Source organism: Teleopsis dalmanni, chromosome X, assembly GCF_002237135.1.
Source record: "Teleopsis dalmanni isolate 2A chromosome X, ASM223713v2, whole genome shotgun sequence".
Classification (NCBI taxonomy): domain Eukaryota; kingdom Metazoa; phylum Arthropoda; class Insecta; order Diptera; family Diopsidae; genus Teleopsis; species Teleopsis dalmanni.
In genome coordinates this window covers 15,567,999-15,595,312 of record NC_051848.1, presented here as the reverse complement: position 1 = coordinate 15,595,312, position 27,314 = coordinate 15,567,999, and the positions used below count along the sequence as shown (strand labels likewise).

The following is a 27,314-nucleotide window of genomic DNA, read 5'->3' as shown; positions in this document are numbered from 1 at the left end:
GTTTCTCACGAGTTACTTTGAAATCTATATTAACCACGCCGACCCCTCAAAGTAAACCTTAAACTCTAAGGTCGGTAAGATCCTATGGTCTAGATTAGATAGGAGAATAACAACGGATTTTCAAGGTTTAGAGAAATCTGAGATTCCTGTAGTTACTGGTGTGCTAACAAAGTAATGCGCTATTGTTGCTAGTCTGGTAAAGCTACCTTCTGCTCAAAAAGTACTCGGATTTTGTAAACAAAACACACAAATTTAAATTTTATTCCAAATTTATTTTATCTCCTTCCAAATTTGCTCCTTCTGAAGCGATACACATATGCCAACGCTTAACCCAATCTTCACACTTAACCCACTTTTCGTAGGCCCGTGAAGGTATGGCTTTTAGTTCCTTAAGCGAATTCTCTTTTACCGATTCAATCGACTCAAAACGCTTACCACGAAGGATCAATTTGAGTTTCGGGAACAGGAAAAAGTCGCACGGATCCAGATCTGACGAATATGATGCTTTAGCGACGACAGTGATGCCATGTTTGGTCAAAAAATCGCGTATAACAAGAATTTTCCATAACAAAAATCGCTAAATGCACTTGAGGTAGTCTCACATTAACAGCTGCTGTAAACAAGCTAATCGACAGATGACGCTCAAATTTGTACTATATGTCAAGAAAGAGTGTACCAATATAACAAAAAAAAATTTTTGGAAAAGGTCTATTACTTAAGGAGTAGTTAACAAACAACAAAATCTTTTTGAGCAGAAGGTATACTTATTGGATCGCTTTAGCTTCATCTAAAAAACGAAATGGTTTAACAAGGATAACATGTAGAGCCATTTTAGAAACTATCCAACTTTCAGGGCATCATAGTAGTAATGCAACGTCCTTTTTAAACCATACCGAATTTGTAAGCATTTCATTTCTTACTGCAGTCAAGCGAAGTAAGAACATCATCTTATAATTAATCATATCTGAAATTGAATTGGTTGCTAACTTACAGATATTGTGTTTATGTTATGTACTTCCCAATTTCAGTCAAACTTTAGTTATTTATTTAGATAGTTTTCTGGCACATTCAAAAGGACCTGACGTCACCACACCTATTAGAAAAAATAATCATAATAAACTGCAACAAATATCAGTACGAATAAGTTTTATGAGATGAAGTCAAACAAAAAAAAAGCAATCGCTGAGGAAATTATTCCAACTTCATTACATTTGATAAAACTCGTGTTTTGTGCTTCGATGACAGAAGTAGCGGGCGCAACATTTGTAAGCTATCATGAATAAATTTCGAAACTATTTTCGTCGTGCGGGTGTATACAGTACCGCCTCCATGTCAAACTGTGTTACTTAAAAAGTTTTTGTTATTTTCTTCGAAAAGTACTTTAATATAACTTCTTAAACTTCTAATACACTTTGTGGCGAAATTTTTTCCACAGCCATGATTTTTTTTTTCGAAAAAAAATCTTTTAAAGCAAAACTGACCTCGTTTCTTTTTGTTAACAGAGACAGACATGAAGAAGAAATAACTTAAAAAGTTGCGTTGTTACCATATTTACAACTTCTTCAGCAATGGCGCAATGGCGCAATGGCAAGCATAGCAACTGCTAGGTTAGGAACTGTGAAGAAGAACAAGGAGCGAGCGAGCGAGCGACCGATCCTTAAAATGCACATCTAATATGTGCTTGTTCTATGTAGGTATACGCAAGCAAGCGACCTCGGGTATGAGCAATCTAGGAAGTAAAACATGTAATGTGCACACATTGTCACCACTGATGTTGCCCTCCTCCATTCTCCATCCTCCATCCGCCTCTGCACATGTTCTAGCCCGGGTGCGGTGCCCGTTGCATGGTGAAGTGGCATTAAAAAAAACCAAAAGAATTGCAAACATTTTTATAAGTGCTTTGTTCGACCTACGAACCAGAAAGTCGTAAATAATGAAATTCGTTTACTTTTATACTTTGTCGTCCGTTCCATTTCATCTTTATCCCGGCGCCTTCTCTCTCAACCACTGACGTTTCGTCGTAATAAGAAAAAGTTTTCCTTTAATTTTGTTAACATTGTGGGCATATTAAATTTTTTTATGCCCTTTATATGAATTTATTTAGTTTTCCTGCCACAAAAACATGTAAATAATCATATATTTATTTTCTTTTCAAGCTGAGTGATTGGATTATTACTGTAACATATTTTGTATGCTTGAATTTTGATCCCTTTTGTCTCGTGGTCTGATGGTCTGGTGGTCCGTCTGTCTGCGTGTCTATCACTCGGTCGGTCTTTCTGTTTTTCTCCTGTCATGGATTTCTGTGCTTTGGCCCTTCTGCGTCTAGCGTCTGAGCCTTTTTGCATGTAATTCAGCTGCTGAAGTATATTTATCTGCTTGTCTGCATAATACATAAATATGTTTTATATATATTTTTTGTTCCATTTATTCAGCGCAAATTTTTTATGAAAGCGGATGTTTAAGCATAAAGAGTGCCGGATATAAGCAAATTCTTTACTTGAGTTGACCAAATTTATGACTTCGAAATGTTTTCTCATCTTTTCCTTTAATTTATTCCTTTTTTCTCCTTTTTTTTATGCCATAGACAATTTCCGAAGTTGTTTAATATCAAGCTGATTTTCCTTTATAGTTTATTTAAATAATTACATCAATTCTTTTTTTTTTTTTTTTTTTTTAATAAATATTCTTTATATCGCATTTTATCAATTACTTAACCCTGTTATGATTGGATGATTTTTAAGCGTTTCCAATATTCTCCTGACATTATGCAGTCAGGTTTCTTCCATCGAGTCTTCCTAGAGTACAAGTTAATCTGTGTTTCTCAAATGTGAATATACAATAACAGAAGACTTTCAACAATTAAGTGGGAATCAAGTATCGTTTATAATACAACATCCCTGTTTTTGTACATTGTTACTTTTTATTGTTTTATGCCCTACAGAATATTAGAAAGTGAAAACGAAAAAAACCAAAATAGAATAAAAGAAATATCTGGGACCTGGCACAAAATGAACTGAATTGGAGAAAAGAAAAATTATAGTACTATATAAAGATTATGTTGACAAAGAGATTGCCACACACAAATTAAATAGATCACTTAACTCACGCAAGAATTTTTCGAACAATGGATTTGTTTGATTTTCTTAAGCTTCCTTCAAGATTGATCATAAAATAGAAATATAAGTCTTCTTTTATGGAATTAGCTTTGGAGTTTTTTTGGGCTATGATAGTACACGTATATTGATCAGTCGTTATTATCAGCATTAATATCATTGACTGTGCAAGTACCCTAAAACGTCAATTAATTTGAAAGAACATTTAAAGCACAAATAAAAGGGGTTGTGCACTGCGACCTAAAAGATCTATTGTACCCCTTACTCGGGTTAGAGTGTTTCTCCAAGTCCGATTTCTTTAATGAAAAACAGTATAGAGCCCATCTTTTCTATTCGTGAATCGGTATGATCCATAAAATACCCTCCTAGGTATTTCTTCCGCTTGTACAACAGTGCCGCGCACTCTCCAAGTACATGGTATGCAGTTTGTCTCTCTTCTCTACACTATCAGCAGTCTGAGTTGGATTGAATTCCTAATTTCGATAGGTAATTATTTAATCTATGTGACAGTGACCAGTCAATAATCCTGTAATAATTCTTAGGTTGTTTTTTGATTGTGCTATGCAATCTTTGAAGCGTTTTTGGTTGTAAGTCCCTAACAGTATTTTAGATTGTGAGAGTCCTGGTATCCTTTCCTAATAGAGTTTTCTTTCTTTTTCCTCTGCACCATTCATAAGAATAAATAGAGTTCCTTTGTCTAGACCACAGAATGATTCTGGGTTCATCATTCTTGAGGCTGCCCCTCTTCTTGCAAGTTTGTCTGCTATTTCATTGCCTTGGATACCAGCATGTCCCGGAATCCATATTAGGTGCACCTGATTGTTCAAATTGAGTATATTTATCTTGTCAATGCACACAATATTATTGTGAACAATAATATAAAACCAATATCAATCACTTATTCGAAGTAAGTCTAATTGTAACTACAATAGAGACGATAAAGAAGAACTGTCTTTGTTCAATATTCTATCCTTATCATACAGCCAGTTATACATAATTATCGACTTCTTACTAATATATAATATATATTCAAGATTTTTAAATAAAACTCATGATTGGCTGTTATTACGATTTTGCACTTTTTAAAGCCATTTCATCGGAACTACCTACACACCATAACATCTGGATACTTTCGCTTGAAAGTGTAGATTATGTGGATTATGTGTAAGTATAGAAGTTCTCTGTTTCTTAAGAATTTCAAATACAGTACCTCAGGTATTAAATTCAAATTTTTTCTTTAATAATATACATATTAATGAAGACTGCACGTCCCCCAGCATTTTTCAATAGTTTAAAGTTCATTTGTGCTCTTAAGTTGGGTTTCACACTTCAACATTTTTAATTTATGTTGTGAACTTATATCTTTTAAAGATTTACCAAAAAAAAAAAATTATTAAAATGTCAAAGCCAATATGAAATATTATAAGAAATTCTTTGTTACAAGTGCAGCAGCGTTAACGCCTTTTGCCAATTTATTGCCGGTCCTCCATCTACGCTCACGTACATTTTTCAGTTATTTTAACATTTTTCTTACAGAATTTTTATTTGAAGTACTTTCAGTTGAAGTATATTCAGTTTCTTCACTACTTATTCCCTTTGAAATGCAAAGAAGACGTGTTTAAAGTCTTCCTGTACGCAATTATTTCACTTAAATGAGTTTATGCGCAACCTTAAATGGCTCGTGAAGGCATAAATGTCAGAAACATGTTGCTTGTTCAGCTAACCCAACCCCCATACTCTCTTCTTCTTCTTCTGCTTTTCTTCTAAATGCACTTAATCAAAAACGTACATGTTTTGTGCACATAATATTCACATGAAGTCATCCATGAGCACAATTTGTGGAGGAATAAAGGCCTAAAAGTATGCTGTGGTTTTTTATTGCTTATACCGATTTTTATGCGCTACATTTTACGAGTGTGTTTATTGGCGCTGTGAAGCTCAGAAATGCCTCTTGGCAAATATACCATAATTCTTTAATGACTGTAATATTTTACAGTCGACATGACCGACCCAATTATTCAATTATTATTATTATTCTTTTTTGTTTGCTGCTGGAAGGGATGTGAGTGCGAGTACGAGTGCGAGGGACCACATCAACTTCTTAGGAAGTATGCTATGTCGTCCACCATATAGGTCTCTATAATACACAAATCATAACTCAAAAAAACGTACATATATAGACACACAGTTACATACACAGTTACATACAGTTTCACATATACATTCGGGAACAATGTACTCGTATTGCATATTTTTCGAGGTCAAGTCCCATAAAAATTTTTATGTTGTATTTCAGGCATTGTTCAATGGCAAAACAACAGACAAAATTGTTTATGCATATGACAGGATAACAAAAACACAACACTACATGCAATAAAATGAAAAGAAACTCAACATTAAATTGAAAAGAAACACGTTACGACAGAAAGGATATCACAAAATGAGCATAGAAGGAAGAAAGTGAAGGGACAAAAGCGGCTATATTAGATATTAGCCTGTGCCGGAGATGGAAATGGAGCCGAAGCATCTAACTGGCTTAGACATAGCTGGAGTTTTATTGTTATAATATACAAAAGACAAATATATTTGTTGAAGATTTATGCGAAAGACATTTAAACTTTCATTTTGAACTTAAGAACTCAAAATCAAAATGCGAAACGAATTGATTTCTGTGCGGAATACACTCGCACTCGCACTAGCACTCGCCACCCCCTTTCCTTTCCTTTAACTGCCATACACATGCCAGCACTCCGGCTCGTACCCATGTTGGCCTGCTCTAAGGATATGCCTGGTATATCTCCGCAACCTTACATAATAAATCGCTTAAAATGTGAATGAGGAAGACAAAAGAAAGTTCACGTTATCAAGCAGCAGAAAATGCAATAATAATAACAATAAAATCCACATAAATACACGAAAGGAGAATTTAGAAATTAACAAAAACTTTTTAAACGTCGTAAAAATGTCGGTATTGCATCATTTCAACGAAATTTTTACTCCAACCATAGGGAGCGACGGGAAAAGGTGGAAAAGGAGAAAAGGATACAATTCAAGACTTTCCACAAAAAAAAAAAAAAAATCAAGTAATGTCATAAAAATAAGTAAAATGGAAACCAATCAGAAATGCTGTCACAATTCCGTTGAGCTTGGAAAACAGGAAATATTAAATCGAAAATTGCTGCCCGAACTCAAAACTGATTTTATAATTTGTAAAATATTTCTTTGAATTAAAGGATTATATTAAAGGATAAATGAGAATAATTTCAATTCCTTTCAAGAAATATTATTACTAAATCGAAAAAAGAGGAAATGTTTGGAAATATTTTTATTCCGAGTGTTCCACAGAAAACTGGTAGAGTAATGTTTGATTGGATGGGCAAACAATTCTTGAGAATGGAGTTTAACACGGGTGTATCGAATTTCACTTAATCAAGTTTGAATGAATATCTAATATTTATCATTAATCTTAATCCTGTGTCAGACCTCCAGTCGCTTATTTTAAATTCAAAAACCGATTCTTCTATTCTTCTTAATTCAACATGTTTTCATCCATATAGGCCTACATAACAGCTTTATCACCTTCCTTGGCCCATAAAAATCCACTTATGTATCCACCATGCCCTTAACATATTTCCTATACCTGTATACATGGAGCAATGGGTGATCCATATGCAGGAGCATGAAGACGGGATGGTAGTGATGGTATGGATACAGCTATTTGATTTTTATAATTTTAAGTTGTGAATTTTGTTTTTAAGTTTCGAGAATGAATATAGTATAAAGGTACCGGCAACATACTAATGGCATGTGCATGTGGATGCATAAAGGGATGGTAAGAACAGAGCGCAAGTTTTTGGAAAGTGACGGCACGCTCTTAATAAGGTTTGAAGAAAATGAAAATTAGACCGTTCAATATTCACAGTATAAATTAGAATCTTATTTTCGATACTCGGTACTCCAATAGCTGTAGTTACTATGGCCACAAAACATGTCTGATGTGCTCAAAAAAATACTTCATAAAAACATTCCGACATTCCATACGTTATTATATACCCTGTGAGACTATAGTTTGAGAATTGAATATATATAAGTTTCAGAAGACTTCGCAACAGCGTTTTAAGAGCAAGCAGTGTTCAACAGCTTCTGTTATAGCTCACTCTTTCGAATCATAGTATAAGGCACGAGAACTGTATATTATATATATAAGTTTCAGAAGACTTCGCAACAGCGTTTTAAGAGCAAGCAGTGTTCAACAGCATCTGTTATAGCTCACTCTTTCGAATCAAAGTATAAGGCACGAGAACTGTATATTATATATAAGTTTCAGAAGACTTGCAGAAGAGTACTTACGAGATGAAAATAGAACCTCAATTGGTCACCCAATTCCTGATGGAATAGAATTAAAGGACTGAATCAAAGGCTATAACCGACTATGCATGTGAACATTCCCTGATGTCTGGAAACCAGTTTCAGGCGTCACAAACAATAGGTTTATTTTAACAGAATACCTCTCTTAAATGGGTTCATTGTACAGGCTTTTTGGTTAATTTCACTTTACAATATAATGCAATATTTCTCATTTTTCTCATATTTCTTCTAATTACTATTTCGTTTCAAGTAAAAATATTAATATCCGTTTCACATTTACTTTTAATGAGTCACGTTAAGCAAATTAATATTCCAGGCAAAAATGAAAAGTAAAACTCCTCCATGGCTGTGTGTGTTGTATAAAGTGTGTAATTGTATAATTAAATAATAATTATGCAATTATTGTATATAAATATATGGATATACATTATTTGTTAAATAATACGAACAGAACCAGAACCAGAACCAGAAGAAAAACAGAATCAGAGGCAGAGGCAGAGTCAGAGTCAGAGGCAGAGTCAGAGTCATTGTATTCAACTCATCAGTCTGCTTGGTATTCCGATTCATTCGCAATCGTGACAGGCAAACAGGCAAATATCTCAGGCAAACATAATGAAGCCCATTAAATTGTCGTTATACATGCTTTATACTTGCAATTATTTATTTATTTCCTTATTCCTTTTATGCTGTTTTATGCTGTCCTGGCGTTCTTTTATATGCGATTTGTATTGTGCTGGGCTCCTTTACTTAAACTGCATTTAAGCTAACTAGACCGTAAGGATATTTATAATTTTCCGAATGGCTTTGTCTTGTGTTCCACCGAATAGAAAGGAAATTTTCCTATTTTTTCGTATTTGTTGTTGTTTGTTGTTATTTGTTTATATTGTTTGCTTTGTTTTGTTATTGTTTAACACAACAATTTAAACTTGAGTACATAAAATAAATTTAACTTTTTTACATCGCAATTTATTCTTGGGTTCTTTTTGCATCAGCAACGTTCCTGCATTCTTAGTTTTGCATGCAACAGCAAATTTTTTAAGTGGTCTATTTGTGGATTGTTTGGAGGGTCAGTGGAGTTATTGCATCTATTATCCTGTGAGTACCATCCGTCGACTAAGCTAACAAATCACCCCACAAACAGTAACAAAAAATGTGCTAAAATTAATAATTACAACAACTGTTTCAAATATTTAACTGCAGTGGATTTAGTATTCAGAGAGTTGTTGAAGAGACATGCAATCAGGGAAGAATTAAACTGGAAATATAAGAAGTGTGAAATGGTATGAGTGGTTTTTTGACTTACTGCATTTGACCATATTCTTTCATAATAACACCATTTAACTTCAGTTTCCTCTTCATTTTGGGTTAAAATGTTTGTTTTGTCTTAGGAGTTGCTGCAATTTCAGAGTAATTTGGCTCATTCGGGAAGAGTTAGACAAATGAAACAAAGGACTGAAGTAATTTCACATTAGGACAGAAGTTTGCTAGTGAAGGCTGATGATTAATTAAAATTCGGTGGAAAATTATCAGAGTTAAATCATAATTCAAGAGTTTAAATATTGGGATTGTAGAAAAGACTGCATTGTACCATATATTAAGAGGTAAGCAAAGAGGCAAAACGAGAAAGGAGTGAAAAAAGACAAAGTGATATAGAGAATATAAGAGAAATGGAAAGATTGAGAATAAAATAGAGTCTGTAATAAATAGGGAAAATTAGAAATAGTGAGGGAGAGAGAGAAAAATACAAAAAAAAAGATATATAATGAGATATAGAGAGAGAGAGGGATAGAGAGAAACAGAAAAATAGAGGGAGACAAAGAGAGAGAGAGGGAGAGAGGGAGAGAGGGAGAGAGAGAGAGAGAGGGAGAGAGAGAGAAGAAAGACAGAAAATAAGAAGAAAGAGAAGAGAGAGAGAGAGAGGGAGAGAGGGAGAGAGAGAGAGATAAAAGAAAAAAGAAAGAGAAAGAAAGACAGAAAATAAGCAAAAAAAAGGTATTGATAAAAAACAGAAATTAGAATATGTAGAAAAAGTTAGATCTAAATTTAACCATTATAAAATAAACATAATAAACATTGATATGAATGAAATAGTCAGAGTATAGTCAGAGTAGCTCTGATGTGAAGATCTGATGTGAGGTTACGATAAACGTAGAGAAAGTATGTATAAAATAAATTAATATGTAGATAAACTCTGTAATAAATTTTAACTCCAAGCTATCGAATCCAAATGATTTAAAAATAATATATTGTAGTTACACAGTACATCGAAGTTCATAGAATGACTCATTCCATTTTTTTCCATTTTTTCCAACGGTAAAATATATATAATATAATATTATTTGAACATTTAAATGAAAAATGTAAAGTTATTTTCTAAATGCGACTTTTTGTTATGGTATTTCTTCTTATTTATGTTGTATCTATTTGAAGTCAACCTTTTTACTCAAATGAATCCAAAATTGAAATTCATTAAATTATATTAACCTCGGTGTGTTGTAGTTTGTTTGGCTTGCTCTGCTTCTTACCACTGTTTAACATTCACTCTTCACCGACTCCATTTTTCTGAAGTCGCTTTTTGCTACACGAAAGCAGTATTGAGGGTCATTAGAGTAAAAGTTTTCATGGAAATATTTTGCTTTCTCTGGTTCCTTTGAACATAATTTATGGATTTTAGAAATTTTTATGCAAATAGGTTTTTTCTGCAGTTCTGCCATTCCGATTCCGAATTCCAAATTCAGCAGTGTGAATGCCCAGTGTAGTAGTAAATCAAACTATTTTGCATTTACTGAACTTGAATACCGAGCAGGAGTGATTGTATTGCTGTCCTTGAATCCTTGAATTCTTGCAGCCGTTCGTAATTATTGTGGCGGAAATTTTCATTTTGCAAGATTTATTAACTTTGTTTCAAAGGCAAAATATTCAAATCCAGAGAGTGTGAGTACGTAAATTCAATTTTTTTATTTTGTTTTGTAATTAATAAGAGATTATCCGTGCTTTGCGAACGATGATTTCAGTTAAGGTGTTTTAATGGGAGTATATTTGAAAGAAGCTATACCAATTTTGAGAAACAAGATATTTTTTTGTCTTAATTTTTTACTGATATTATTTTATTATGTACTTATTTTCCATTATACCTTTCATTCAAAAAGGTGTAAAACGTATTAAACTTATTAAAGAAAACGTCGTCGTATGGTATATCGATAAAGTGTAAAGTACTGAATCTGTTTGTCTACTACAAGGCCTAATATACTCTTTTAGGAGAGAGCCTGTAGCTAGCTAAGGCTCCCAAATTGTGAGTTTTTAGCAAAGACAGTGAAAGGTAGGTTTGAGGGTAGGTCTCTTCGGTAATAATCACTAAAGGAAATATTCAATGTCAGCATATTTTCCTAACTGACAGAGACTATACACTTAATGGCTTATTTTTTACGGAACATTTCAATGATATTGAATATTTTTTACATAAGAAGAAAGGTTAACTTGTTTATAAGTGTTTGCATATCGTTAAACCTTACGGTCTAGGATCAAATTGCTCCTATTATAAGGTGCTAATTTAATTTCTTTGTATTAGTTTTTTTTTCATTTGTTTTTTGGTCAGACACTTACCCTTACTAATTCCAGTTGCCTTATCACGCAAAACGTTTATGGAATGCACCGGTCCGTACTCCTCAAACATTTCACGCAACTGCGCTTCATCCATGGATTTTGGCACCTGGCCAACAAACATTTTAATGTTGTCCGGATCGGGCTCCTTCTCGCCAAAAGGGGTATCAGCATTCATGCGAAAGCATGAATCATCATCAACGAGCACATTTCGATTTGCGCTACATGTATTGTTGTTATTGTTCAACAGCGAACTGTTGTTATTACTGTGGATGGGACTGTTCGGTAGGCTATTCGACGTGCTACTCTTGTCACTCATTCCAAATGGACTGAAAAAATATGGAAAAAAAGGAAATGAGAAGTTACTTAATAAATAATCAAAAAAATTAAAAAATTCAAATTCGAAACCAAAGTTTTGTAAAAATGTAGAAAAAATGTGTAAAAAATGAATTCCAAAAGTGTTTCCGGAAAATATGGCGAAGAGGATATGTTTGTCATTTATTTATATACTGGTAGGAATATCATTCATATATGTATACTATATGTGATAAGAGATTCATGTACCTAAAATTCACGCTACTTAATAGAATAACGAAGAAAATAAAATATTATTACATTAAACAGTGAAATTAGTAGCAATAATTCATATTTTACATGAATTTTAAAATAGTTCATTTAGAACATAAGAAAAGTAAATAATTTTATATTTAATAAATTTATAGCATAATGTGTAAAATAAAAATATAGAGAAATACTACTCGTAAAAATTGATTGTAAATTTATTTATAACTTAAAAATGACAGTTCGCCTAATACAAAATTAGAGCATATCATTATATGTATAGATTATATAGATTATATATAAAGATATATATAGATTATAGCAGAAAAAGTTCATGATAAAAGTGGATTAAGTGGCTAGATATCTCCGCTTTCACCCAGCTTGCTTTTAAATGGAGCCACATTCATCCTTAATCTACTCTTGTTCCCAAACAATCCGCTCTCAATTCACACTTCCTTTACCCAACCATATACTAACCCATGCATTCATATTTTAAATTCTTTTCCTGTTATTTACCATATAGATCTCCACTGGCAGTTGCCAAGAACACCAATGAGTGACAAAAATCCTGATACAGTTTTTGTTGGTTCACAAACATTCCTAGTTACTGAATATGTTTATAGTACGGATGAGAATAATATGAAAGTATTTCTGTCTCATAGTGGAGCTTTCAATAACTTTGCATTTAGAAAATTAATTGAATTAGCTCGATCTGTGGTGATACATTTTAGAAACTGTGCCGAAGAAACCGAAATACCAACGGTTGTACTTAACACCATTGATAATTGCCTTAAGTTCCAGCGATAAACATTACATTGTTAAAAGCTCTTGTATTTTGAGCAAAGAACAAATGCAATGGAAAAGCTTAGGTTCAAGTCTAAAAGCTTTGAAAGCTTTCGATCTACGCGAACATAGTCAGTACAGGAACTTACAAAACCATCACGCATAAGAATAACCACAACATTTTACACCGACTATTAAGTTGGGTTTAAGGTTAAAAGGGGGTAAAAGGGGGTCTTACTGCTTTTAGTGTACAAAGAAAATTTGTTTTTAAATTTTTTTTTTAACTGTCACTTGTCATTTGAATAAAAGTTCACATAATAAAATTTGAGACCAAATGCGCTTTGCAGAATTCCAAGGAAATGGAAGGGTCATATTTATGATACATATATATTAGACATCTATATATTAGACATCTAAACATATTATTTATGTACATATAAATATGATCAATTGAGTATGTAAGTCAAAAGTATATTATAACCGAGCTATATGTATTCTAGTAAAATATGTATTGATATTTCATGTCAAGCATTCCAAAAAAATTCTATAAAAAACCGAGTGATACATTATTTTAAATAACGTAAAAAAGTATCACAATTTATAATTTAAATAATAATATAATGAAGGGTTAATACTTTAGCCCTTTTGAGAAAACAAAACTGTCGCGAAAATTAAAAAAAAATAATTCCGAATTATGACAAATAAAAAACAAGAACAATTTTCAAATAAAAAAACAAATAAAAGGCTTGAAATTGATTTTAGCTAAATCATTTAATAATATTTTTTAGAAAATAAAACTAAAACTTTTGTGTCCGCACTTGAACTGTACTTCATTTTATTTGTTGTAATTACTTGAACATTGAATTACATCTCACTGTTATACATACATACATACTTCGGCAAAGTATATAATGATGAACTCAACACAGAGCCATCAATTTAGAAATAACAAAAAATAAAACGGTTTTGAGCTTTTTTCACCACACATACACACATTTTCACCACAAATTATTTTAAACACTGCAACATAAGCATGGAATATTTATAATAATATTAATAGATTTTTTTAATATTCTGTTACAAATATTTAAATTATATATTAGTATTTTAAAAATTATATATATAGGAATTAGGATTTGTTAATAACGTTTATACTCACTCAAACAAATCATTATGTTTTTCATTGAGATCGAAAATCGATCTACGATTTCCGAGAAAAGTCGCTGCACTCTTGCTCAGCATTTTTAAATTCAATTTAAATGAAAATTAAAAGTGAAAATTGATGTATGTATATATAAGTTTTATATATATTATATTATATTATATATGCCAAATTAAGCTTTTTAATCAAATTTCTAACCAATTCACGTTCAACAGTTATATTCTCGTTATGTATATATGTGTATATCAATATACTCGCATATATATACTTAATAGTATTCTGTATATATATATATATATATATAATACTTGATATTAAGTAAAAAGTGCAAAAAGTGCAATGTTTACGGTCTTTACGAAGTATACATATATTATATACTTTTGCACAATATATTCATATATATATAATTTACGTTTAACACTGACAAGACAGTGAGGTCAAAACAAGTTCAAATTAATATTTACAAAATAAAGTTTTTATTTTTATTTTTATTTTAATTTTCTATTTTCTATTTTATTTTTTTTTTGTTATTTATTATAAAATGCAACTTTCACTTCACTATGAAAAGACTACACCGTGCACTTAACATTGAAAAATAAAATCAAAAAAATCAAAAGAACTAAAAAAACACAAGTCCTAAGCGCGTGCTTCCAATTACGACAAAAGCAGACGTACAAGTGAACGAGTGGATCCAATTAGCGCCGTGACAACTAAGCTTTTGACTCAGTTTTGAGCCATTTTTCAATAAAAAATATAGCAACAAATTCCTTGAAGGAAATGAAGGAGCGTTCGTCACGCTCTTGCTTTTCATAAATAATTTCAAAAGCTGCTTATAGCTGTGAAGTCATTAGAATAATAACGATTAAAGGGTCGACCAGCATGTATTAGAGTTAAAATTTTTTTTTTTTAATGATAAATGGAATGATTGACTTCTTTATTTTTGAGTGATATTTTTGTTATTAATTACAATAATTAAATATTCAGAAAATATTTATATATTATTTGAAATAAAATATATTTCAGAAGATATGGATATGTATATACATATACAAGATACTCGTATATACTCCCTAATTAATTATCCTGTCTTAATATAAACACTTATTAAATATTCTAACATAATAACAGGTGATCTTACCCACCCAGTATTTTTTTTTTTTTGCTCTTGAGTGCTTTTTTATTTCGCTAATTGCTTTCGTACCGTTTGTCATAAAAAAAATTAACGGTTTCTTCGATGCGTAATGGAAAAATTTATAATCAAAAAAGTGTGATTATTTTAAATTATTTAAAATTATTCAAAATAATCTGAAAAATAAACCTAAGTACAGTCTCTAGCCAATATCTTAATAATATAATGTTGGTAAACATACATTTGTTCATGTGTGGATTACATATACATATATACATTATTATTACTATATTGAATATATAATATATAACATGTATGTAGCATGACAAATGGTCAACAAACCGCCAATGAGCCACTAAGTTTCTTGATGGACCTGTTTGTTGTTGTTTTCACTGTTTTTCTGTTTTACAAACCTATTTATTACTTTAATAAGAGTCACAAGATTGGAAGGAGGGGGAGGTAGAAGGCAAAGACTTGAACCATGTCTCTGGTGAAGTGATCAAGCAGAGGCACCTGGAGAGGGGAGGAGTGCTATTTTCAGAACAAAAAATTTTAATTATTTCAAGTAGCTTAGTTGGATAGTTTTCGTTCTCTTTTCTCTTAACATATGCAATTTCAGGAGTGATCTTTAAATCAGTATGTCTGCATTGTAAGAAATTTTTTTATTAGAATGCAACTGCAAACTTATTCTTTCACTGGGGAAGGTTTCTACGTTTTATAACTTTAACGATCTAAAAAACAAATTTGCAACTAATTTGCTTTGATGTACAATATAAATATATACATATGTACTAGTATTGCTGTAGATGTGTTAATAATATGAATTCTATATTAAACGCATATAGAAACATATATTAAGTCATCCTCAAAATTTAATTTTTGCAAATACCGCAAATTAGTTTATATTGCATATAGTCCAATATCTGGTATAAGTATTCAAAATGCAATTGTACAACTTTTTTTTTAGGGCGCTACACACACAACTGTTTTTTATACCAAAACGAACAAGTTTCTTTTATAACTAATAAGATCAATTTGCAATTTCAATAAGATCAATTTTACTTCATTATATATTCAAGAATATTTTCAAGAAAACTTTCTGAAGTCTATCTATACCTTACTAGTGCCATCCACTGAATATAGCGTGCATCGTCAATACTACCCCCACTGCATTTGCATCGGTATTTTAAGCTTTAAACATATTGCGAAGCATTACTTCTAATTTACTTATTTTGTTTAATTAAATATAGTTATCTAATATTAATAATATATGTATGTATGTATGTATGTATGAAGTAAATCAAATTTTTGCATGCTGTTAAGATTTTGTCTCTTAAGTGGATACTATAAGTATTGGTCAATAACTATAAATCAATAGAGATTATTTTTTATGTATGTATGTATGTTATGTACCTTTAAAAGAAATACATACGTATGTATGTATATTAAAAAATAAATAAAATTTCTTATAAACTAAAAAAATATAAATATACATACATATAGGTTAGAATATACATATGTATATAAGTTACAAAATATTTCTACGATTTATAAGCTACCTTAACGAAATTGATTCAATTATCTACAATATTCTCCAGGTTCCCCCCAAGAGCATTCAGAAGAAAAATAGGAGATAAATTTCAATGCAAGAAAAGTTGCAACAATTACGCAGTGTTAATCTGATTTCCTTTCTTCATTTATCGTGTTTTTCTTTATTGTTTTCTTATGATTTTTGCTATTTCACTCATTGGCTACTTATTTACTCATTATATTAATACAACTTCAAGAAATATAAATAGAACAGAAAACAGAAAACAGATAACAGAAAACAAAAAACTAAATCCAAGTAAGCAAACTAATAAAAAAATTCTTCAACAAAAGCATTTAAAATTTATTTATGCTATTTTTCTACAACTAGTTTACATACTAGTTAGTATATACATACATATATACATACATATAAGTATACAATATTTTATACCACTAATTCAACAGCAAAAACAAAAAATTTACCAGAGAAAGTAAAATCAAATTGAAAAATGAAATATTATTAAAGAAATTATTTTATATGGGTTTGAAAGTGGGAAGTAGGACTGGGCTGGCTGCGTGAATGTAAAGTCATTAAGTAGTAAAAACCATTTACCATTTTTTTCATTTTGTCTTTTTTTTTTATGTAAAACACATAAAAAGGAATTAAAAACGAGCTCCAAAAAACACCAAATGAATAGAAATTTGTGTTCAAATATTGGGCGCGCTGCCAGCAACAATAGCAGTCGAGTTGCAGGTACCAATTGCAGCAGCGCAGTAGCAGAGCAGCTGTAGCTGTAGTTACAACCCCATGTTGCTGCCATCACTGAAATCACTTTACTGCACGTAACGGAGAAGCGTACGTACAAGAAGCAAAAACAAATTCGAAAAAGCTCCCAAAAGAAGTCAGAGTTAAAGACAAATAATTTGCAATTAATTTCAGTAAAGGTAATTTAACTCGTTAAGTCACAGTACAGGTGGAAGACAGACAGTTGAGCAGGCATGCAAGCAGCCAGCGAGGCAGGCAGGCAGGCAGAGAAAGGGACAAGTGCAGAGCAGCAGCTTACAAGCATTTAGCGTTGCTGATAAGAAAAAGTCACAAAAAATTACAAAAAATTATGCAGAAAAAATCTATGAATAGTGAAGCAAATTTTTAAGCAAAGTTGCGGTAGCAGCGCAGCAAACGTCGTATTTTTTTGTTTCGTCTTTGTCTAAACACAGTTCTTTTGTGCGCAAAGTTTCAAAATTATTATTCTACGTAGAGCAGTTGTTTTTGCATTCAGAGCATTGCATTAATTCCGGCAATTATTGAGAAGGTGCGAAAAATAATACAAAGAAAGCTTAATGCATTGAAGTGTGGTTTTGCGAAACAAAAAAAATTAAAATAAAAAATTTAACAAAATTTATCAGTTACCGTCAGAATAATAAACTAAAATTTTTAATTGGATAAATTTTATTATCACAAACTATTTGTGTTTTAAATAAAATCTAAAATACAAATTTATTTGAAAAAAATAATAAATGCAATACAGTCAAACTTCCATAACTCGAAGTACTATTTTGTACAACTTAAGGAGACTAAAATAAATAAATAATAAATAACTGAATATATAAATAAATAACCAAAATTACTTTTTAAGAAATTATGGTTTGGGATTTTAATTTTTTTTTTCCTATTTTCAGTAAATAGAGATTCCAATTTATTTCAAGCCTTACAGTGATCATCAGTTAGAGTATCATTCGTTTTTAAATAAAAATTCAGAACTTTGAATGAATCTTCTATTTCATTCTTGGAAGTGTAATGAACAATTTCATCCACTGAACCCTCATCTTCACTTTCCGTTGCGCTTAGAATGGGGTCCACTAATTTAGAGCTATAATGCTCAATAATATCGTCATCTCTAGGAAAGCTTGATGTACAAATGTCATTGGTAAGATCAATATAATATAATGGTTAAGAGGAGTATTGGAAGTTATTTTATTTACTTTAAACCACGTTACAAGCGACTGGTATTTGCACAAAGAAGCAACATAACAAAAAAATTAAGTATTTGATTTGGAAAAAGGGACTTCCCCTAACACCAAAATGGATTTATACTTAAAACAAAAATTCGGCTTATAGAATGCACTTTCCCGAGAAATTCGAATTATAGAACTTCGAGTTGTGTAAGCAGAATTGTATGTAATTTGCTCTCTAAAACCCTGTTGCACTCTTTTTAGTTCGATTTATAGAAAATTCGAGTGCTAGAGAAATTCGAGTTGTGGAAGTTTGACTTTGTAACTAAAATATGAATATAATTTCTTTATTGTAAAAATTAAATTCAAATTTAGTTAGTTTTATAAAATTCTACTATATATTTATGCATATTGCAGCGGTTGTCTGCAGCAGCAAATGATGCTGCCAAGTGTTTTATTAATGAAAAAAAAAATAAATAAATCTGCTACTGTCTTTGCTTTTTTCTGATTTCTCATTATATGCCTTTCTCTGCCATTGCATGCCGAGTTATTATTACATATAAGGCATTTCATTGCAATTTTATTGTTATTGTATTTGCTTGCGTTTAGTTCGACTTTTGTTGCCACAATTTTGCAATTAAATTGGACTTTTCTGTATCGTTTCCTTTTCTTTAAATTATTATTGTTTTCACTTGTGTCTCCCTTTCCAACTAGTTCCTCACTAGTTCCAGAAACATTTTGTTAATTTTAATATTTAAATAAACCAACAAATAAACCCCCCTCCTTTGCTTACTTATCTAAAACATAGAGAAATATAGAGCAGGTGTAATGCATGTAGACAAGCATACAAAAGCAATATTTAATGTGTGTTAGTGCTTATAACAATTTAAATTAACGTGCTTCTTCTTTCTCGCTCAAGTCCACACACATTTCCTTCATTCGTTTCACCACAGACAGATTGCATTGTTTATCTCTGCTTAAGTTTTTGACTTGAAAACAATTTTGAAAAAAATTTTTGTTATTGTTTTTTACGCAACTTTAAATGTGAAGCCTTGAAAGACAGACAGTCTTTTTTATATTCTCGCAAATGAATGTTAACAAGAGTAGAATTATATATTGAGCTCTTTATTGTATAAAAATATTAATTAGACTTCAATAAAAATAATTGTTATTAAGTTAAACAATTTCTTTTGGTAATTAATTGCGCATTTTACTTACTGCGAGCTTATAACGCAGCAGCAGTAGCAAGCACATTACAGTGTGCAAATATACGTCCTTGTGTATGTATGTGTGTGTGTATGCGATGCAAACAAATCAAAAAGGAAGAAGTTCTGTTATGTACATGAGAAACGAAAATTTAATGTTAACTTTAAAAATTTAATGTTAACTTTAATGTTAACTTTAAAAATTTAATGTTAACTCTTAATGACCACTGTCTGGTCATGATAATAGGTTTGGTCATGTTAAGGTTTTTTAAAGAAAAGAAGTTTGTATTGTTTTTCCCAACAATGCCCGTCCACTTCTGCCCCAATTTTTAATTGTAGGGCATTTAAATTTCTAAATATTTCTATATTTATTGGTTAAATATGTATATTTTCATACTTTTATTTAGAAAATAAAAGTGTTCCTTTTTTGTTTTATTAAATGCAAGCAACGATGGGTTTCACCATTGTTGTTGTTGTTTTTTGTTGCTTATAGTAATTTTCCAGTGTACTTATAGTAGAAAATTATATATATGTTTAGATATAGCATGTTGCACTTGTAATTGTAAGCTTTTGTTTTAATGGCAACACTGGCAATAGAACAGTGAAATGAGGAAGCAGGCAACTCTGCAAAGCGACTACAAGTACAGAACTTGCCCGGGTACATTGGAATTGAATCTTGAGTTGTGGCTTAATAGTTTCAAAAGTAGTTTTGTTTTAAAATTTAAAGTGCAATTTTGTAAATTAAAAAACGATCACACACACATGCACAACTATATAGAAAATGGTATATGTGCATATGCATATATATACACATACATATATAACATACACAAATATATGTGCTTATTGCGGAGCTAAGCCAACTTAGCTTTTGGTATTTGGGAGTATTTGGGGGCAATGAGTATATGAAGTGGCAGCTGAAAGTTTTAAATAAAATGAAAATAATGGAATAGGATAGAGAAGGCAATAATAATAAAAATAAAAGATCACATAATAAAAATGAAAGCAATTTAAATTTTATTTTTACAACTTCGCACCATTCTTGGTTGTGGTTTCTGTAGGTATTGTTGTAATTTTACTAGATGCAATTTTCTCAAACAAATTATCAAGACAAATAGATTTTTACTCATCTGATATCTCATCTGTTGTCTCATCTGGTATGTCAAGTAGAATTGATTAAAGTGATTAAATTATGGCCGTGTGATGGTAAATTGAGGGAAATAGTAGATTATGTCGGCATGGCAGTGAATGTTGGTATTTATCAGAATTTCGAGTAGGGTATGTTAAATTAGATAAAAATTAGGTGAATTAGGTATTACCATTGTTAAAGTTTTAAAAGATGTTTAATAAATAAATAAATAAATTTGAAAACTTTTAACTAAAAATAATAAATTAGTGCATAAATAAATGTAGTGCAAAAAATCCCTTGGAAATTTCAATTTATTTTACCTCAATTTACTCGAACTCGCACACGGCCTATAACTATGTTTTAATCATAGCAATTTACCGAGTGACCGAGCGTTTTGTAAAAAACGCTACTTTGAGCAATTTTTTCAAGACCATATATATTGCTTGATACTTAAAATATCGGTGTTTAAGGTTCTGAATTACAATCTCCAAGTTCTAAATTCTCGAAATAATCAATAATATAATTGTTGTGAAAATAAGTAAGAAAATTAAATTATAATTTTACAAAAAAAAAACAACACCATTCGTTGCTTGCGTTCTTTTTAAATACGCGCGTATTAAATTTTTATTCAAAAATTTTCGTATTTGAATACAATGTATTTATTTAATTTTGCTTTTTTCTTTTTTAACTTATATTTTTGGTTAAAATAATTATTTTGAATTTTCGAGTAAGAATTGAATTATGAAGTCTTTTTGAAAATGAAGCTGTAAACAATTAAGTACCGAAAAACATTGTCGACATATCTGCAAATATTACTCATTGGAAAGAGTTGTTGACTCAGTAACTAAAACTATTGTTTCACATATTGTTTACCATGTTACTAGAGGGAAATTTTTCTTTCCATTTCTGTGTGAATTCATATTTGTTACCATTTCTGTTTCCTTTTTTATTGTTTTTATTGTATGTTGTCATTTCATGTCGTTCGTAATGTCAAATAGGGCTCTAACTGCCCAACTTTTAATTTTTTGTTGAACGTTTGTTATGCTGTTTACATTGTTTTAATCACACCCTCTTCCCTTGCTTGTTTGGATTACATTTACGAATCAACATTTCAATTCATATTCCAAATTGTCCGGAGGTTGAATGAAAATACATTTAAATTAGCAATTTTTAATTAAAAGTCATACGGCTCCACAAGTTCCACAGGCTGCTTGACGGATGGGATGCTGCTACTGTAGCTAATATGACCATGCACCATTGCAGTGACCTCCATTCTACATTTTGTAAACATAATGTAAACTATTTAAAAAGAGTTGATGATAATAAACAATGGTGGCAGCAGCAGAAGGAACTGCAGCAACAATATCAACATGAAGCTATCAACAACACGGAACACAGCTACACTCTGTGTACGTAAGTCGGAATAGCTTTATTCCCAACAATTGGAATTGTAGAAATTGCAGGAATTGTCGTAATAGCAGACGAGACACCAGCGATAGTTGACTTACCATTTGAACGACAACTGTTGACTCCTAAGTGAGCAGCAGTTATACGCAAGCATCCAACATTCGCTATTCGCGCCCCACTGGAGTGTTCCTTCCACTTGTAATCCAACTATCAAGCAGTATTTACTGTTTTTATTTACTATTCGTTATTGCAGCCAATGTGTATTGGAATCTAACCATACCACTAGCAGAAATGTGTAGTAGCCGGAGCGTTTGATAGACTCCTGCAGTAGTTGCATAGTCAATATTTTTTCACGTGCATTCCAGGGAATGGAATGGAACTTGTCACAATAAGCAAGAAAGCGATTTATAACTTACTTTATTTTTTGCAGTTTACGTATATATAATATACATAGTTATATAAAAAACTTAATAAAACAAAAACAATAAAGACGATTTAACAAGAAAATCGCATTTGCAGCAAATCAAATGAACATCAAGGTTCTGTTTTCCTGAATTTTTTTTTTGCTTCTTCAACATTGCATATCTATGGAACGCATCTTCATATCTACAAATAGACATATATGTGAGTGCCTCGAGGGATTTGTTGATATTATTTTCTTAGAAAAGTAGATCAAATTCATCTCTAGTTTTTGTACTATTCTTAGCCGTGTCATTTGAGATTTTTATTGGATTTTTTCATCGTCAATTTGCATTAAACTTTCTTTTTTATGGAGAAATGCGCTTTAAATTGTGCTGGGACTTTTAAAGAAAAATGTGCTGGGACTATGACGGAGACATCCTTTGTCAATTCATACCGGTCTTCAAGATTTTGTAAGCTGCTACGTCTACGGTTCAAGTTCACCATAGTATTTTCTGTTGTTAGTGTTGATTATATACATACTATCAGACAGTCAAGCATCCAGATTGGTTCCTGGCTGCTACACATTTCGAAATGACATGTCAGCGCAGTTTAACGTTTTTCTACTGTGGGTTCTAAGTTATAGAGATTCTTTCCGTAACTGCAAGGCAACTAAACTGGCCAGAGTACCTGAATCATTCAGAAGATCTACAAAATCTGATCTTATCGTTGACATGATGCAAATATTTGTTGAATATACGTTGATAAAACAATTTTTCAAAAGTAAAATTATACCAGAATCGGCTAATTCAAAAAAAGAAAGCAATTAAAGCAACGATATAGAACCATTTTTGAAGTGATTCATTACGGGTGATGAAAAATGGGTTAAACACGAGATTATCCAACATTCGCGATCATGGTTAAAGCCCGGTGACAATCCACCAACGGTTTTAAAGCCTTGGCTGACGCCACACAAGGTTTTACTGAATGGAAGGGAATTGTCTATTACGAGCTGTTCCAAACTGGTGAAAGTATAAACTCGGACCTCTACTGTTCACAACTCTATCGTTTAAACGTAGCAATAACGGAAAAGAATTGACCAATAGAAGAGAAATTTTGTTCCATCATGACAATGCCAGGCCGCACACATCTTTGATGATTTGGAACAAATTGACATAACTTAGTTGAAAATGTTTGATGCATCTACCATATAGCCTGGATCTTGCACCATCTCACTATTGTTTGTTTCGGTGTTTGCGAAGCTTTTTTAGTGGTACAAAATTGGTCAGCTGAAAATCCGCTAAAAATCACTAGGCCAAGATTTTCGTCGATCAAATAAATTACTGTTTATATTACTTAATATTTAGATGGGTAGTAAAAAACTGAAAATGCAGAATTTAAATGAAACGACGATTATAATATTATTTTAACGAAATATTACTGTTTTACATTAAAGTCAAGTATAACGAAAGAATCCATGTTTCTTAATAGAACCTATTGTTTTAATAGAGAGGTATTTTGAACAGTACTGAATCATAACAAAATTTTATTATTTGTTAATTGAGTTTTTAGTTGGCAACACAGCTGTTTCGAGTATTGCCAAATACCTATCATAAGGGGTCTTTTGGAACTATTTCTTATATTTAATTATGCGTTAATAATTTTTCGAGACCGCAAGTACCAAGGGTTTAACTATTGCCCTGCCAAATTTGAAGCTCAGAGTCAGCGTTCATTAGCCAACAGACCCCAAGCCGTAACATACTTCACCTGTAGATTCTGACTTGGAGTTTTGTTAATTTATTTGTAAAAGTTTTCTTAACAAATTCACTTGCTGTGTTATGTATGAACGAAGACATAAATTGTAGTTAAGTTTAATTATAATTGTTTTATATGGTATATATTCAACTATTGTTAATTATAGCCAACTATAGTTCCCTTTTCCCCTACCCCTGTGCTATCCATTCTGCATATCCTCTGCATATGGAATTGTTGCGTAAAAGTTTGAATAAGTAAATTCCGGTTCGTTAAGAATACAATAACTTTGTTTGCTTGAAATTTCTTTTATTATATTATGTTTTATTTTATTTTTATGATATTTTAATTTTATTTTCTGTCACAAATATTCTATCCTTGAAAGTTAAATTATCCTTGCCACAATCTAAATCAGACAAACTTAAGAGCAAATCTTGTTAACAACAAATTATCTTCTTTGTTGTTAAATTTTATGGCTTTCTTGACGTTTCATATATAAAATGATTTTAACATACATGCGACAGACAGCTGCAATATAGGTGGCCATGGAAGTGAAAGAGGGAGCAAGAGCAGAGCACGAGCAAGAGTGGGAGAGGGGGACGGAAAAGGAATGATGGGAGTGGTGGTATAACGTATATGACAATATCAAGTTAATGCTTGTGTGCGTACATATGGGTATATCTTAATTTTTTGGCAGAGGAAGTGATGAAAACCCCTTTGGGAGAATTAACTAAATTGACTCTTCATCGCACGCATAATAAAACTCATTCAGCAATTTCTTGAGTTTTTATTTTTATTTTTATTTTATTTTTCGGTTTAATTCACCTCAAATTTCGTCCTTGTGTTGTTTTTTTTTTGTTGGTCCTTAGTTCGTCACAGCCATAATAAGCAGCAACAATAATAAACAACAAAGGAGCAACAAGAACAACGACAATATCAGTACCGGCAACAACAACAAACGACAATAATTCCCATTAAAATGACTCTTTTGGGAGTCACAGTCTCGGCACAATTCACACACAATTCAGTTCAGTAATTGCCTTAGTAAATCCCATTAAATACGCAACACACACTATGGAAATGCACAGCTCGTAATATGCCCTATGCCCGCCACGCTGTGTAGCACCCCCGGCATTCTGCACTTTACAGTCTTTTCACTTTCGCTAACGTTGCTTTTATCTTAGTTGTTTCCGTTCTTGCTCTTGCTGTCCTCCCCGCTCTTGCCATTCCTGCTCATGTCGGTTTTGTCGGAGCCTTCGTATTCGTGGTCGTAGTCGTTGAAGTCATTCATGCTTGCAGTTGTATGCCTAAAGTAAGGCAACCTGAAAAGTCAACTTCGGTTGCCAGTGGCGTGTAACGCCATGCCGTGTAGACGTGTGCGGTGGTGTGTCCTTTTTTTTTGCTGAACTCCTATGCGACATACAGTTTATGTTTTTCTGGTGAAGATGGATTTCCCTAAAGCACATAATGGAAATGAAGCATCAAGACAACTTTCGTTCTAATACACAAAAAATGAAACTTTGGCAAGAAAAAAAATTTGGTGAGTGAAAAAACCAAGCAAGCTAACACAACAATTTAGTATCACCTTTATTAAGTGGTATACAACGCGAACAATGTCAGGATACATATAATCGCACTCCAATGCAAAGACCCATGCAAAGCATGCTCTTGCTTTATACCCATAAAGCAAATGCCAACTAAAGGCGATAACAGACAAACAAATAAAGAATACGGGGAAATACAGAACCCAGTACTTCAGAATAAAAAATTTTTGAAAAAAAGAAAATGCGAAGGAATTCAAGGCAAAAACGAACTCTTGGCATTTTATTTATAATTCCAAAGCACATCTACATATGTCCCAAATGATAGCGAGAGCGCAACTGAGTTGTACGTAATAAAAATATGATCGGTTATAGTGATTTACAGAGATGAATCATAACTCCTCTAAGTGACTTATCATGAGGCTCAACATTGGTCATTTGTATCTAAAGCAGTAAATTCAATAAAATAATGAGGTGGTTTAAAATAGAGCTATGGATTACGAATCAGATATGTTTTCAAATTACACAGACCAGTTATTTATATGCCATATTCTCTGAATCTGACCGGTAGCAATTTCACTGTATTTAAAGAAATTAAAAGAACACCCCACGGTAAGAGATATGGTGTACATTCGGTAATAATTGACGTAACCAAAGCTTACTTGAGACCATTGACAAAAATAGTATTGCAATATTATAATAATAATAATAAACCTTGCTCGACAAGATTTCGAGCAGCCTCTTATACTGAGCATAGGCTGTCTATAAGTCGCTTCCACCTTTCGCGCCGCGACGTTATATTCTGTATATCAGTAATGTTGCTTATTCTTCTTCCTAGGGGCTACAACACGTTGTTGTTTTTAAACGACCTCCTCCTCTGCTACCCTGCGATTTGTATACTAACCTTTCGAAGTATATGCCCGATCCATCTAAATGTTATCCATCGCAATATTATAGTTGAAATTAATATACAACTGTTATATTCATAAAAAAAATTAAACTTATTTGCCCGCTCAGTTATTGTAGCTCATAAAGACTGGCTGTGCCAATGATGCTAATGCTAATGCATTGGGAAAGGTCGTACTTGGAATGATATAAAAATATCATCAAGATAAAAAGGCAAAACCTCAGGAAAAAAATTTTCGAACCAAACACGCTAAGTCGACTTGGGACTTGAAATAATTTCATTTATTTTATTTTCCACACGTTGAAATATGCGAAAAATAAAAGCTTGCGGCTAAAAGGAAATTATATTTAAAACAAAAACAAAAAAAAGAAAACAAAAAACCTGCTTTGTCATTGGTGGTGGAAGTAGCATTAGTGGTGGTTATGATTATTTTCACCAAAGTGTGAAAAAGTTGCTGGTGTGGGGATTCACTTAAAATAAAAAATAAACAGAAATTCAATAAAATCATAAGACTTAGCATCCGTCCTGTTGAATATATGCTACGTAAATCGTTTTTTTTTTGACAAGTAAAAAACAATACCAAAAACAACAACAATGGAGGTATGTTAAGTTCCACCACAAGCAACCTGAACAGTACCAAGAATAAAGCCATAATGCGCGAAGATGGAGCAGAAAATGGCTTATGAATTTTATTGTTGTTGTTATTTTACATGTTTGTTGTTTGTATCTGCATACGTCAGAACTCAGGTAAGCCAACGTTTTAAAATAGGGAGAC

At 31.8% G+C, this 27,314-nt stretch overlaps 1 protein-coding gene across 5 annotated transcripts in view; it reads right to left on the bottom strand.

The window, feature by feature from the left end:
• Positions 1–27,314, bottom strand: part of LOC119662479 (CUGBP Elav-like family member 2) — a 270,546-nt gene that overhangs the window by 64,215 nt on the left and 179,017 nt on the right. For 3 of the 5 annotated variants that reach the window (XM_038072105.1, XM_038072106.1, XM_038072107.1), the window contains exon 3: positions 11,085–11,410. In XM_038072105.1, the coding sequence (XP_037928033.1) occupies positions 11,085–11,410 (326 nt within the window). Of the gene's footprint in view, positions 1–11,084; positions 11,411–13,584; positions 13,738–27,314 lie in introns of those variants that run through there. The other 2 variants (XM_038072108.1, XM_038072109.1) reach the window with 2 other exon arrangements.